The sequence below is a fragment of the Acanthopagrus latus genome, chromosome 17 (genome assembly GCF_904848185.1).
Source record: "Acanthopagrus latus isolate v.2019 chromosome 17, fAcaLat1.1, whole genome shotgun sequence".
Classification (NCBI taxonomy): domain Eukaryota; kingdom Metazoa; phylum Chordata; class Actinopteri; order Spariformes; family Sparidae; genus Acanthopagrus; species Acanthopagrus latus.
Window position 1 is genome coordinate 18,459,615 of NC_051055.1, and position 14,735 is coordinate 18,474,349.

General features: G+C 43.0%; 1 protein-coding gene across 3 annotated transcripts in view; it reads left to right on the forward strand.

Moving 5' to 3' along the window:
- The window catches only part of efna3b (ephrin-A3b), a 64,486-nt gene that overhangs the window by 41,689 nt on the left and 8,062 nt on the right, over positions 1 to 14,735 (forward strand). Inside the window, exons 1-3 of one of the 3 annotated variants that reach the window (XM_037075857.1) lie at positions 158 to 220; positions 11,750 to 12,042; positions 14,486 to 14,551. In XM_037075857.1, the coding sequence (XP_036931752.1) occupies positions 186 to 220; positions 11,750 to 12,042; positions 14,486 to 14,551 (394 nt within the window). In that variant the 5' untranslated portion in view covers positions 158 to 185. Of the gene's footprint in view, positions 1 to 157; positions 221 to 3,157; positions 3,363 to 11,749; positions 12,043 to 14,485; positions 14,552 to 14,735 lie in introns of those variants that run through there. The other 2 variants (XM_037075859.1, XM_037075856.1) reach the window with 2 other exon arrangements.

Sequence of the window (14,735 nt, forward strand, 5' to 3'; positions counted from 1 at the left end):
AAGCATATTGATTTCATGAGAGAGAGAGAGGCAGAGGGCGGGGACGACAGATTGACAGCCCAGCGGAGGAAGACAGAAAAGGAGGGAGAGGTGTCGGGAGGAGGAGGAGGAGTGAGAGGACGTCAAAAAGATTGAACCTGAAATGAAAAATTGAACGAGAGACGGATGGAAGGACGCTGATAAGGATGGAGAGACAGAGGAGGAGAGCTGGGCAGAGCGGGTGATAGTTGGGGGGAAGGGAAACGGGAGAGGGATGTTCCACTGATAGACTGTCGAGTCTGACAGAGTCTGCTCATGTTCAGTGGAGAGAGTCAGCCCCATCATGAAAAACTGACACCCCCCAAACACACACACACACACACACATGAGCTTGTAAAATCAACAGGATTTAAAGCTTAATGTTAGTAATCATATACTAACAGCTCTTAAACTACATCTCATTCTACTTACATTTGAGGAACCAGTGTGTGTTCTGTTGTCGCTCAGTATGTTTCTGCTCGAATTATTCCATTTTCATCATCGTCTCGCTCCGTTTTCATGTTGTTTAATTGTTAATGTCTACTCTCACAGGCTTTTACAAGTTTGTGACAGGTAATTTTGCAGATATAACTCAGGCCAGTAACCAAGTTAGGAGTTCTAGCTCTACATCTTGTAAAAAGACGCTGCAGTGACTGAACGTTTCTGTTTCCACTCACCACTAGTCGCTTGTGAGTCTGTTGTGTGCAGAGTTAAAACGTGTCATTGGTAGATTTTTTGGCTCATTCATCACCCAAACAAAATCTTTTAGTTTCTCTTATCACTTTGGCCTGCACACTGTGGAAGGTCTCAGCGCAGAAACATCTGTGCCGTGCTTGTCTTAATGTTCCACTTTGATAAAGAATAAAAATAGAAAACTCTCAAGATGAAGTGAGCCTGAACATTAGTCTCTCTCCCTTTTTATTTTTTTGGAGTGCAGTTGGAGTGTTTTTTTTTCCTCCCTCCTTTCATTGTTTAATTCCAATGATTCCAGGCAGCAGAATTATTTTTCTAAATGGGTAATTGAGCACTTATCGCTTCGATTAGCATTGTGTCTCAATCTGCATGCCTTAATTTCAGGCCTTTGAGAGTGAGTATATGTGAATTAATTTAATTAATTCTCCACGTTACAGTGCATTAATAGAACATCCATAACGCTTGAAATGTTAGAGCTCAATGTCATCTTCTGTCTGACAGTAATGCCCAGACGCATTTAAGCACTTAAAGACTTCATGCTGGTGCCTATTTGTCCTACCAAGTCTACTATTTGTCTCATCACCCGTTTGTGTGTGTGTGTGTGTGTGTGTGTGTGTGTGTGTGTGTGTGTGGGGTGGGGGGGGGGGTGGGGGGGGGTGTTTGTCCATCTGTTGTACCCAGAGAGTAACAGAGCTTCTTTTTGCCCCTGATACCAACGTGCTTGTTCTGTTTCTGGCCTTGCTGTATTGTGTTTTGTCTCTTTCTGAGCAGCTTAAAATGTTTGAGAGATGAATGTGAAATAGTAATTGGGTGGTTGATGGCAAAATTGAACATGGTGCTTGTCTAATTCGTAAGTGATGCAGTAGCATTAAATTAACATTTAAGAAAAAAATCACCCTGGTTTCACCTTTGGATGTCGTCCCAGACCAGTGTGAAGTGAAACTTTAAAGGGAACTTATTATGCTGTTTTCATTTCCTTCAGTGTGCTATAACAGGTTTTGTGCATGTAAAAGGTTTCAAAGGTTAAGTCCATGCCAACAGGAGCTCCTCATCTCTTACACTGCTCCTGATGTGCGTGAAACAGCCTGTCAGTAGTCCCGCCTTTAACCCTGTGGGCTCAGGCATGTGTGAGCTGACCAATCAGAGGAGACTGGGCATTCCTTAAAGAGACAGGAGCTAAAACTTAGGGTGAATACAGGGGTGCTGCACTGGAGAGTATGAGAAAACTGATTTGAGCAGTGAAGCATGTAAACAATCTATTAGGAACCCAAAGTTAATATTATGAACCTTTAATTAGGAGTAGACCAATTATCAGCCTGACTGTTGTTCAACATTTTTTTGATTATTGATATCAGTGATCAGCTTTGGCTTTGGCTCCAAAGCAACATCCTCTCACACAATGTCCCGCCTGCAACAGTATCTGATTGGCAGCACATCACAATTAAATAGCCTACAAACACTGAAAAAAAATCAATATCTGTAAAGTAACCAGTCATTGATTATATGAATAAAATAAATGTAACCGAGAGGAAACACAATGTAGCAGAAAGTGGAAATACTTGAGTAAAGTACCTGAAAAATGTACTTGAGAACAAGGTGGTCTGTTGACTGGATGTTAACACAAAGATTTACATTTTTACTGCAAATGAGAATTGACCCCAAATTTCTGTTTCAGTCTCCTTGATTTTGAAGAACTGGCATTTAGATTCTCCCTGAAAAAGCCAATCTGGTTTGGCTACAGTTAATGTCCCTGAGGGGCAGTCTGCTTCAGAGACACAGTAGCATAATCCATATCTCCTACACTGTTACCATGAATCATTTAAAAATAAGACACAATGAAAAAAAACAACACCAGATTGAACAAAGAGCAATCTGCATGTATTAATGCTACATTGCTTGGAGTCTAAACCAGAAGCGTCTGGAAGTCAACATGTAAAGGCTAAATGATTATCCATGCCTTTCACACACATGAAGTCCCACAGCCCTTCACATCTAGCTGCTCGTACAGTTCACCACCAAACCAAATGTTGCCAGTAGCCCTTAGTAACACACCCCTGTGCTCCCCCTCTGCTTTTAGCCTTAATTCTTTGTTCATTTTGCAGCCAAACTGACATGTAACCATACAAAAAAAGGAAACCTGAAAATGGTGCGAAACTGAATTTGCCACAGTAATAGCTGGTGATTTGTGATAATGTGGAATAGTAATAAGTGGTACTTAATTAGCCATTAGAGAGACGGAGGAGAGATGGTGGATAAAGAGGGGATAGATGGGTTTCTGCACAAAGCAATGAACCCCTGTAGCCTCCTATTTTTTTGTTACAATAGCTCCATAGCTAGGGCTTCTTCTGTCGTCATGGAGACTAATGTTGAAAGCCAGCTGTGGTTTTGTCTTGGAAGCCCATTAGGCTGGAGTTCAGTTGGCACTCCTCTCTGTCTTGCTTTTCTTTCTGGCTGCGCCTCCTTGGTCCTACAATGGCGAAAATATCCTCTCCGTGTTTAACTTGTCTGTGATATCGGACATGGGTCAAATAACGGTTGCAAATCATTCCAAGCCCTTTGTTTCAGCCCGTTTGAAGTGCTTGATAGGGTTTTTTTTTTCCCTACATTAGCCAACTCAGACATAGTTGGCCACAGAACAGACAGGAAGCAAAGTGAGTTTTAAATAGCTGCCTGTAGAAGCTGATATCTTTTATATGGCAAACCCCACCAACTTTGCGGTTCAGGTGGGTTACAACGAGTGCAAGCAGATAAAGAAATATTTGCAACTCCTGTCTGACCTGGGTCTTCTTGATGAATGGCACTACTTCTCATTCCACATTGTCCTTCTGCCTCGCGAGCACTGTTTCTGGCCCCAGATCTCATATTAAATTTGGCTCAGGAGAGGGATCTGAGTAATGTTGTTGTTGTTGTACAGAGCAGCTTATCCCAGTGCTGGAGCTCTGATATTCAACCCTCCAGACCCTGACCCAAACACATCAGTCAGCGGGACGTGGGTGCCATGTGACTCGGCCAGGAAGTGGGCTGGGGCGGGCAGGGAGAATGATTGTGATGCAGCGGATTGATCAGGTTTCACAGGACACCGCCAAACTATCAATCTGCAGGACTGTACACACAGGGATCGTGTGTGTGTGAGTGTTTTTGTGTGGTTTTTGCGCGGGCAGGGTCAGGACTTGTGTGTTTGGGGCGGCGAATGCGAGAATCAATAGCTAGGTCAGAGGGTAATGTCTCACTGAGTGCTGAGTCTATACACAGCCATCAGACAGGATCACTATCAATCATGGGAGAGCTTAGGGAACATACACTCTCTTTCTCATCTGTGTGTGTGTGTGTTTCGTCGTCTCTGCTGGCCCGGTGTCTGATGGGATCACTATTGCTCATGTAAGGGCTTTGGGAACAGAGACAGCGGGAGGCGTTGGGAAACAGAAGGATAGAGCGGCCCGGGAAGGATTGATGTGAGCAAAGTGATGGAATAAGAGGGAAAGATTGGCTGGTATTGGCAGATACTTGGTGAATGACACGTGGGGGTTTGAGGGATAGAGGAAGCCTCAAGGTGAGAGGAAACCCTGTGGAGCATAAAATAGGTTGGATGGGACGGTTGTGGAGCGGACGATAAATTAAAGCTGAAAACAAAATCGATAAACAGGCAAATTAAGGTAAAGACCACAAGTACCGGTCTTACTCACGGGTTAAACAACATTTTTCTTAATCGAAGAGTTCTGTCTCTCCTCCTTCCCGTTCTTGTCTTTCATCCGCCCACGCCTCTGATCTCCCCTGCTCTCGCCTTTTTTTCCTTTGTCTTCTTATTCCACACGTGTTTCGGCCTCAGCTTCCGCCATCTGTTGTTTCATGCAGTTGTTCATTTTAATATCCTCACATCCATCCATCTGTGTCACGCGTGTATGAAAAAACACTGAATAAAAACACGTATGATTGATCGCAAAAATAACAAACAAAAAAAACCACGCATGTCCGTCGTGTTCATAATGGGCTCGGAGTGTGTCTGTCGAACGTGTGTGAAAGTGAGGCAGCCCAGTTCAAAGGGCTAATAATGCCTGCCATTAGGTTTCGTGCGGCTGCAACACTCTCTCTCTCTCTCACACCACATAGTCAATATCCAGAGAGAGGAAGAGAGAGGAGGACGAGGATGATGGATGGAGAATGGAGGAAAGAAAGGAAAGAGAAAGAGTGCTTAAGAGCCTGAAGAGAAGTGAGACAAGAGTGGAAAAAGCGAAGCAAACGAGGGGGGTGGATGTAAGAAAAGGGCGGAAATAGAGAGAGAGTCCAAGAAATGCTGCTCGTGTTATGGGATCATGTCAACACTGCGTGTGAGGCCGCTTGGCAAGAAACCCTGTTCGCTGTAATACTTTGATCAATTACCAATGATGAACCATCGCTCTGCGGGGCAGGACCTGTGTGCGTGTGTGTGCTTGCATGTCTGCAAGGGTGTGTCTGCAAGGGTGTGTGTGCGCGCGCGTGCGTGTCTGCGAGGGTGTGTGTGTGTGTGTGTGTGTGTGTGTGTGTGTGTGTGTGGCAGCCTTGAAAGAAGGCAGCATATTCCAGTCTGTTGGACACACTCTCGACAGGTATTGATTTCAATGGGGAGAATTTAGAACCTACTCAACCACTACACCCTGTAAGACACACACACACACACACACACCCCTAAAGGCATTGACACAAACACACACACACACACACACACACACACACACACACACACACACACACACACACACGCATGTTTCTCCAGTGGTTCAGGGAGACGGGATGGATGGAGAGGAAAATAATGAAAAGAGACAGCTGATGAGAAAAGAGAAAGATGGCATTCTTATTCACCAGCGGTCACACATGTCAATATCTTCAATGTCGACCGATATTGAATTAGATGGCATTACTAAGGGGCATGAATCTGCTTTTTAACACCCGTATCTGCATGCTCTCTCTCTGGCACCAGCCAAACTTAGAAACGGAGGCGGAGGGAGTAGACAAAAGGAGGCAGAGCAGAGGGAGTAGAATGAGGAGGATACAGTACGAAGGACTCCTGTCTGTGTTTGATGAGGGCCTCATTGATGCTACAGATCTCTGGGAGTCTCCATTCAGCAGGGGAGCCATTCAATTATACCTACCGCTCTGCTGGCTGATTGGAGTCCTCCCGCAACAATGTTAGCATCTCTGTAGCGAGTTGAGGTGGGATTAAGAATTCTGGCCTCAGGAGGCCGAGTGGCTTTTAAGTCCTGATTGGCAATCATTTGTAACACTGCTGGACAAGTTTTAATCCAGGCCAACCTTGTGCCCATCACCAGCGTCTCCTTTGATTTCTTTAACCTTGATTTATGTGGGCATGCATGTTTTTTTTTGTTTTTTTTTTGCCGGTAGCTACACACAGTTACACTCACTTATACCCCTTCAACCAAATCAGCCACCCGTAGTTTCCTGCTTTTGATCGTTGAGTACGTGTTAGTTACAAAGAATAAACAAACTTAAAACACCAAGATTATCCTGAGTGTGCGGAGTTAATCAAAGCTAACATATTCTAAGTGGCCAGATCGACATCTCTTATGGGAAAGTAATCTGGAAGCTCAAGCATCTCTGAAGAGAATGCATGTTTTTACACCTACACATCTATATATGGAACTGTTGTGACACTTGTTTATATTGGCTACAGAGTGAAGGTCGTTTAGAGTGAAATGCCAGACTAAATACATTTACCACCAGTAAGTGAGACAAGTGTTTCATTTCTATTCAAATGTAGCTGCTCCCTGATGCACCAGTCACACATTAGGGTGGATGGGTTTTTCAATTATTTGCCACCGTTTTAATTCTAAAAGCTTGAAATCCTTTAATTAGAAAATAAAGAATTGTAATCGTTTCTCATTTGGAATTGCACTGAAATACAATTCTACAAAGTTTATTTAGAGTGGACAATCAAGTAGAACGTGTTTTTCTTAGAAGACATTTTGACTTGTCACAGGAGAAAAAGCACAGTTTTTCACCACTAACATAAAAGTTTGCTCTGTTTAATTCAGCCATCAATCCTTTTTATTATTTACACCTGTGCTGTTTCATACTGTTAAAAGGGCCCGTGGAAAAACTATGTGAATCACCAGATTATGCAAAAAAACAACTTTTTTCGGGAGATGATAGTCGAGTCTCTCCTTGGCAGATTGTCTGGTTTAGAAAAGGAATGACAAATTGACCACCGCGGTGTCAGTAATAGAGTGAATAGTTTGTGACCAACTGTTTTTCAATCCAGGTTCTCTTTATTATCTGCTTCTGGCTCTTCATCAGTGCCATTTGTAACTTTTTTATCAGACACATTATTGATAAGAAGTGGCTACATTTGTGAGAGTGGTGTGAAAATGTTCGGTAAATGCTGCCTTAGTCCTGAGTCTTCTGGTTCCCTTTTTGCATGACTAATACAAACTACTGCTGCTTGGTTGTGTGTAAAGTTAGCTGCAGAATGTCTGTCTTTGTCGCTGCCTTTTTTTTTTCAGCGGTTTGGTGTGTCTGGGCTCTACAGGGAACACATGGATGATTTTGGCGCCCTCGTTGCTTATGCCGTACATTGACTAGCTGCCATTGTTATAAAAAAAAAAAAATGGTATGTATTCAGTGTCGCACCATGCTATGACTTTGTCATGGTTGAAGGAGGAAAACTACCCTTGCTGGCTTAAATCTTTGAGCTTCCAGTGCTCCTCAGCCGCCCTTCTTCTTTCAATACAAAGTCAACCATCTTACCAGCAGAGAACAGCAGAGTAAGCTGCTCCTCCAAGCTCTTGTTACAAAAAGGAATGATTGCTCTTACTGTCAAAGTGTTTTATTGATGTACAGTGCTCCAACAGGCCTGGCAGATAATAGGAAGGCAGGGGGTAACTCTGTGGCATTATGTTGCCTACGACTGATTTATATAGGCAACAGGCTCTCTCTCGCTCTCTCTCACACTCTCTGATGTGATTTTACAGTAGTGACATTGATCCAGGCCCACTTTGATCTTGCTCTTAGCTGTTGCTCCTTCTCGCTCCCTCCCGCTATCACCCTCTGCTCCCTGGTGGCCAGACTCTGCAGCTTTTAACCCCGACTACCCCTCGTCTCATCTCATAAATCTTCCCATCTTTCTCTCCATCCTTCTATCACTCCATCCCTCTGGTGCTGCTTCGCCTCTCGAAGCCTCCGCTCCGCTCCTCGGAGTTGCGCTGCGCTGATGCAACGTTCCCCCCTGCTCCATTTTCCTCGGCATCACCCTGCCAGGTATCACTTATCAGGGGGGAAATTAGCGTTGATCCGACACAAGAGGAACGGGGAGGCGTCAAGGTGGAGCAGAGGAAGGCAACACATCATGACATTTCATAAGCTACTCCACCTCTTAGTTTCTGTATCTCTATATCTCTCCATCGCTCTTTGTTTGGAATTATCTGGGAGCATTACTATCCAATAAACTTCAATACCATAAGTGGAATAAAAAGCCCTCAAAATGAGGCTGCACAATTTGGGATAAAATGAGAATCTGGATTTATCTCGGCTTGAGTGGATTTTTCCGCTCACGATTCTTGGAGAAACCAGTTTTCTTTTTTTCAAATTAAAATGTTTATTGCGTTCTATTTTGTCTTGAAGCCGCCTGAAGAGATTATTACGATGTCGACTGGTACGGGGCTGTCCCATCAACTTAGCACAAAGGAAAGGTCACCCTCCCCACAGACAGTTGAATCCAACTGCTTCACTTAAACAATTAACGTAAGGATTTAAGCCACAGTGCAGTCAGTTCAGGGATCTTTCATTCTCTCTTTCTTCATCCTGGTCATAGAGCGTATTTTATGAGCAGAGCAGATCCATTTAATTCTCTGTGTATGCATCGTCTCATATACCATCGTGGTTGAGAGCATGAGGAGCAAAACACCAGGCATGTACGCTGTGTGACTAGTAAAAACAGCTCTACAGTGAAATGCCTGTGAATTAGGTATTGTATGTTTTTGCTGGGATTCGGTTGTTTGTTTGCCGACTGCATTGCCTGGTACATTTTGTGACTACACTCTGTGGTGTTGTTGAATTGCATTGCATCTTTTTCTAATGTTTTTTTTTTTTCTCAACTTAATATGCAGGGGCATATCCAGAGCTTTAGAGACACCCCACCTCATACCTTGCCATACAGTCGAACAAAACAACACGACAAACAGCAGCCTCAAAAGATACAGCAGAGTTGAGTCAACATCGAAATCCTAAATTCACAGTGTAGAGAGGGATCATTGTCATTTTTTTTTTTTGCTGGATACTGGCCAGTACCAAATACTAATCAAATGTTAAATGTCCACTATGTAGTTTTTGGGAAGAATTTCTTGTTAGAAAAAGGAAGTGATCTTAAAGGACAACACAATACTGTCATACTGTTTTATTTTGTTTATATTTGGCAGACCCTGCCACCTTTCTAGCTTTTAACAGTGTTCTGGGGACCTTATTTCCCTCTGAGGATTGAGCCATATTCATTCAGTTAGTTAGAGTTTGCATCATTACTGTAGCAATATTATTGCTAAGGTATATGATATCTGAGTTTCTGAAATTCTTCTCCAAAACTACAAGGTGCACCTTTAACATGTGAACTCTGCTGTCCTCTAAAGTTCCAAAAGCTGAAAAGGAAATGTGTGCGTATTGCTCTCAACCCGCTGATCTACCAAAAGGTCAGAATCAGCGCCGGTTACAGATCCAGTATTCCAGAAGAGTGCATCCCTGATTATACTGTAAGTTTCACAAAGTCAGACCAAGACTGTTGGATTAAGTTGTACACGGGGTCAAAGTACACGTAATGCTTTGTATACAAATGAGACAGCAGAGGCACGATTAAAAATTGTTTCAATGCCTTTAATCCTTCACTCTAACCCGGAACATGCTCTCTTCAACACAAACTCACTCCTCGATTGGCCACGTACATTTCCTGATTATGCATGGCCTGAAACGCTAAAGCATAATGTGGTGTTAGACAGATTATTGCAACATTCAAGGACTCTGATGCCACACTCACATATTGGATTTGCTGTTAAGACACACTTAATCACCCGTTTTGTTGTGTGTATGTCAGGTCAGAGGACCCCCCCCCAAAAAAAAAACTCCATCAAATATAAATGTTTGGCAGATTGAGGTGAGGCACGGTGATGTCACACACAAAACAGAGCTTTTTCACACACACAAACCGAAGCGGCACACACACACACACACACACATACAAAACACATACGTAGTGGGAATCCTAAAGACAGCTTTTATCCCAGAGAAGTGATTTACTCTCAGATTACTCAAGATGCTCCAAGTTGCCCTCCCCCTCATTTTTCTCCCTCTTTTCTGCCATCATCCCTTCATCTCAGTCAACTTTCTTTTCTTTGGTAGCGTAAAACCTCTCCAACTGCCTCTTTTTTCCCTTTTTCTATCCACTCTGTTCTGGCTCCCTCTTGCTCTTTTTACTCAATTTGCATTTACGCCTCCTTGGTGGAACCAAACTCATCCCTCACTTGTGTTCTTTCTCTCTCGCTCTCCCTCTCCCTCTCTCTTTTTGCATCCACTATAAATATAGTTCCCTTGAAGCATTTTCCGCTTTTTTTTTTCTTCTGCCACTAATACCACAAGAAGTAAATCTCTTCTGCAGGCTAGTAAATGATGTAATGAGGGAAAGTGAGGAGAGCAGAGGAGAAGAGGAGGAGGACGAGAGCAACGGATGATGTTGAACAATTAATCTTCCGTTCATGTTACTATAAAAAAAAAAAAGGGAGGAGAGAAATGGAGAGCAAGGGGAGAAAGACAAATTTGGGAGAGTTTTGGAGAGAGCGGGAAAGAAGTGATGGAGAGAGGGAGACATTGGGAACAGTGTTTCGATCTTCATTTAATAATTGAATAATAATCTCCCTGGAGACATGACCTAGAACTGGCAAAGAGGGAGAGAGGCAGCATCAGGCTGAGGATGACACACTGCTGCCCCCTTGTGATTTAATCATGTCACCACTATGGCACCTAGTGAGTGAGAGTGTGTGTGTGTGTGTGTGTGTGTGTGTGTGCGCGCGCACGCGAGTGTGTGTGTATGCGTGCACATGCTCATCGGCGTGTGTATGATTTACAACTGCAACCTGTCTCTGTCACACAGATATGGGCTCGCGTCTGTGATGGGGAGAAAAAGAGGGCTTTTGGATGTCAGGAAAGAATCTATTTCACTTTGTCACACAAACTACACACACATACACCCCCAGACACAGAATCAGACCTTATCTTCCTGTCAGGCCGAGTCTTTTTTAGGGCTGACGCTGATATATGAGCTTTGGGGGGGGGGGGGAGAAACGTGGCCTGGACGTTGACGGCTGACGTGAGCGCAACGTTGCGCTCAGGTTGATGTACGAGCACTGGGGTTAGGGGACAATGCTGCGCTGACACCGGGAGAAGGAGCTGTGGCCCTGGGGCCTTCAGTCCATACTGAAGAGCCAGCTCCGCATTCTCTGCATGCAGCAGCCCCACACACACACACACACACACACACACACACACACACACACACACACACACACACACACACCTGCTTTCTGGTATTAATAACTCAATAACTTTAAAAATAAAAGATTTGTTTGACCCCGGGTGAGCATCCGTAACACAGCATCACCAACAATGATATGTGATGTTGTGTTGTCTTTGTGGTGACGTATGTGACGTTTGTATGAGTGCGGTGTAAATGTGTGTTCATCTACGTGTTTTATTTGTGTGTGTGCTGCATGAATTGCACAATAAAAAATAACGTATTGTATTAGCATAATTTAGGAAGCACAAGGTTAATTAAGTTGTTTTGGTTTCCGTGGGCAGTTTAGCCACACAATTTTTAATCTGACTGGCAGGCAAAAACTGTTTCCTCTGTTAGTTTGAAATTGCCTGTAAAACATGACAGACTCATGAAAATGCAATTAGTTCAAATATGTAAATCACAAAAGTTTGATTAATGTGAGAGGCAAATGTAAATGATATGGTTTATGATGATCTGTACTCATCACGCTCTCTCTCTCTCTCTCTGTCTGTCCAGTCTGCGTAGGGAGGGCTACACGATGCAGGTGAACGTCAACGACTACCTGGACATCTACTGCCCTCACTACAACGACAGCCAGCGCATGGTGGGCACCGGCGAGCAGTATGTCCTCTACATGGTCAGTTACCGCGGTTACAGGAACTGCGACCCCCAGCTGGGCTTCAAGAGGTGGGAGTGCAACCGGCCCCATGCCCCGCACGCGCCCATCAAGTTCTCGGAGAAGTTCCAGCGCTACAGTGCCTTCTCACTAGGCTACGAGTTCCACGTTGGACAGGAGTACTACTACATCTGTGAGTGGAAAGCAATAACCAATGTCCTATCAATACATTGTACCTAAAATATTTATATAAAACACAGCTATTAATCACAGTGAAGGATTGATGTTCTTGCTGGAGGATGGTGAGATGAGAGCATTGTGTGACAAACACTATCTGTAAGATTAAACATGTTATTTTTTTTATTGTTAAATGGATTTGATGATTCATCAGTTCAATCCATCCTCAGGTAATTCCAGGATAACAAATTGCTGCCTCAAATCTAATCGTATCACCCTGCAGTCAAGCAGACTCATCCATTTTGTTGATAGCTAATCAAATTAACTCACAACACCTTGCACCGATATGACACTGTATAAATAATGAACCTTTAGCTTGTCATAAAACCATTTAAAAACAAATATTTCAGGCCAAGGATAAATGTCTCATGCATTAAATGGCGATTTAATGAGCGCAGCACACATTTAAGCAGCGTTAGCTGATGGGAGACGTCTTCAGGAAGTTGTGAGAACGTTGCTCTGTGATTCAACACAAAAGTTTCAGCACAAAGAAAAACATGAAATTGAACAATTTCAGTGTGTGCTTCTGAAAAATGATTACATTAATGGTTTTTTCTATTCAAGTGTTCTAGTAAGCCGTGACACTGAGCCAACATGAACAATACCAGCACTCTCAGAATCGTTCATTTTATTATTAACACTTCTGACTGTGGCTTCTGTGAACTAAAATAAACCCGATGTAGCCTTTATAAATTAATGAATGTCACCAACATATTTCACACGTGATACCAAATGTTGCCTCACAGCTACAGTACAAGGTCACGTGTTTGTTGTTTTAACAGGTCTTGTAAATTACACAACCTCAGCACACGACTGTGGCATGATTGATGTTCACAAAGAAAGTAAATTATGCTCATCTCCCCGACTGTTAAGTGTTAAACATGCTGAAATCCAGCCATGAGTTTGTCCTAAACAAGAGTGACTGAAACATTTTATATCCAGAGTAGCTACTTATGTGGAGCTACTTTGAATTTTAGGTTTTATTTGACTGAACTGTGGTTTGTTCTCAACATTCCCTCCAGACAGCAACTTGTTGGCCGCTGAACAAATGAACCTTCATTAGTGTATTTACGTTTTTAAAGAGGAGTGTGATGGGGCCCAAAGGAGGTGATGTGTCAACCAGACATTTTCCAAACCGCTGCTCTCACAGTGTTGCAATCCAAATGGTGTGCTTTTAACTTTTGACCACATCATGTAACCTAAAATAAAGATACTTACTGTTAACTTAGCCTACCACAGTCACTGTTTTAGAAAGGAGTCTTCCAGCAGAACGGACTGCTTTGGCTGTTTATAAACTGAGGTCACTCTGCAGTAACAAGCTCTGGCTGACTTTTGTTAGAAGGTGCAGGTATAAATCACAGTGGTTGTTTAATGCTAGTCTTTGTCATTGGGTTGTGTGGATAGTTGTCTTGTTCAGAGCCTTACCGATATTGGATGGCCAAAACTCTTTTTTAGAGATTGTCATGCAGGAATAGAGGCTTGAGATAAGTAAGGCTTGAATTCCCAGTGAGGTTTTGTTTCAGCACATTGACATTTTCTAGCTAAGCTATTAAATATCCAGCCTTTGTTACATATTTTTGCATTCGATTTGATTTGAGGAATCAAATGCGTGAATGTAGGTCATTATATTGATAACTGAAATTTTACCTCCTAATACTGCTATCACAATCAGCCTAAAAAAATCAGTCAGGCTCTAATCTTGTTCAAGAGGTTTCAAAATAGTGTGTTAAAGATTCATGTTGTGTGTAAAAATGGTAAATCAGATGTGTTTAATGTGACAGACAGTCATGTCTGGCTGATATCAGATCTGTTTAACAAGGTCAGTATCAGACACTGATGCAGTTGTTTTGTGGTTTGGTGCATTGCTTCTGATGTGTTGCTCTGGATTATAAAAGCTATGAAAAATTTAAGAACACAACAAAACTCAACATTGTTAAGTTTCTGTTCGAGTGGAAACAACCACCCCACCCCGTCCCCTGGTGTTCCCAAGTGGTGTTATTGTTAACATCACAACGCTACTAGAGTAGCAACTACCGACAACGCAGGATGAAACATGAATGTATTTATTCAAAACGTGAGTTTATTTATTTATTCAGCCTATAATGAAGGTGTGAAAGCAGATGGAAATGGTGCCAGGCTGCCAGTCGCCTGTCAGGAGGTTCCTGTGGCAGACAAAATAGCAGAGTGAAAGAGAGGTTTATAGGAAACCAACCTAAACAAGGATGGTGTCATTATTCTATTTCCATGACATGAGCAATCAACGCTTACTTCATAATAATAAGTTATAGTAAAAAAAAACACGTGCCTGTTGCCAGTTCCAGGAAGACCGCATGGTTGAAAGCAATAAACACGCGAATATGTAATGAGATGGTGTTGACCTGTATTTTATGTTTTCACAGCCACACCCACCCATCACCACGGCCGCAGCTGTCTGAGACTACGGGTGTACGTCTGCTGCTCCACGGGTGAGTCTTTCACTGTGTGTGTGTGTGTGTGTGTTGTGACCTGTAATGCAATGCTTGGACCTATTTGCACAGGGTACTTGCACCCATTTGCCACCCTACCCATCTGGCAGGCACCAGGCTCCCCACAATTACATGCACACACATGCACACACTGGCTGCATACAGATGCATATACGATCTAAAT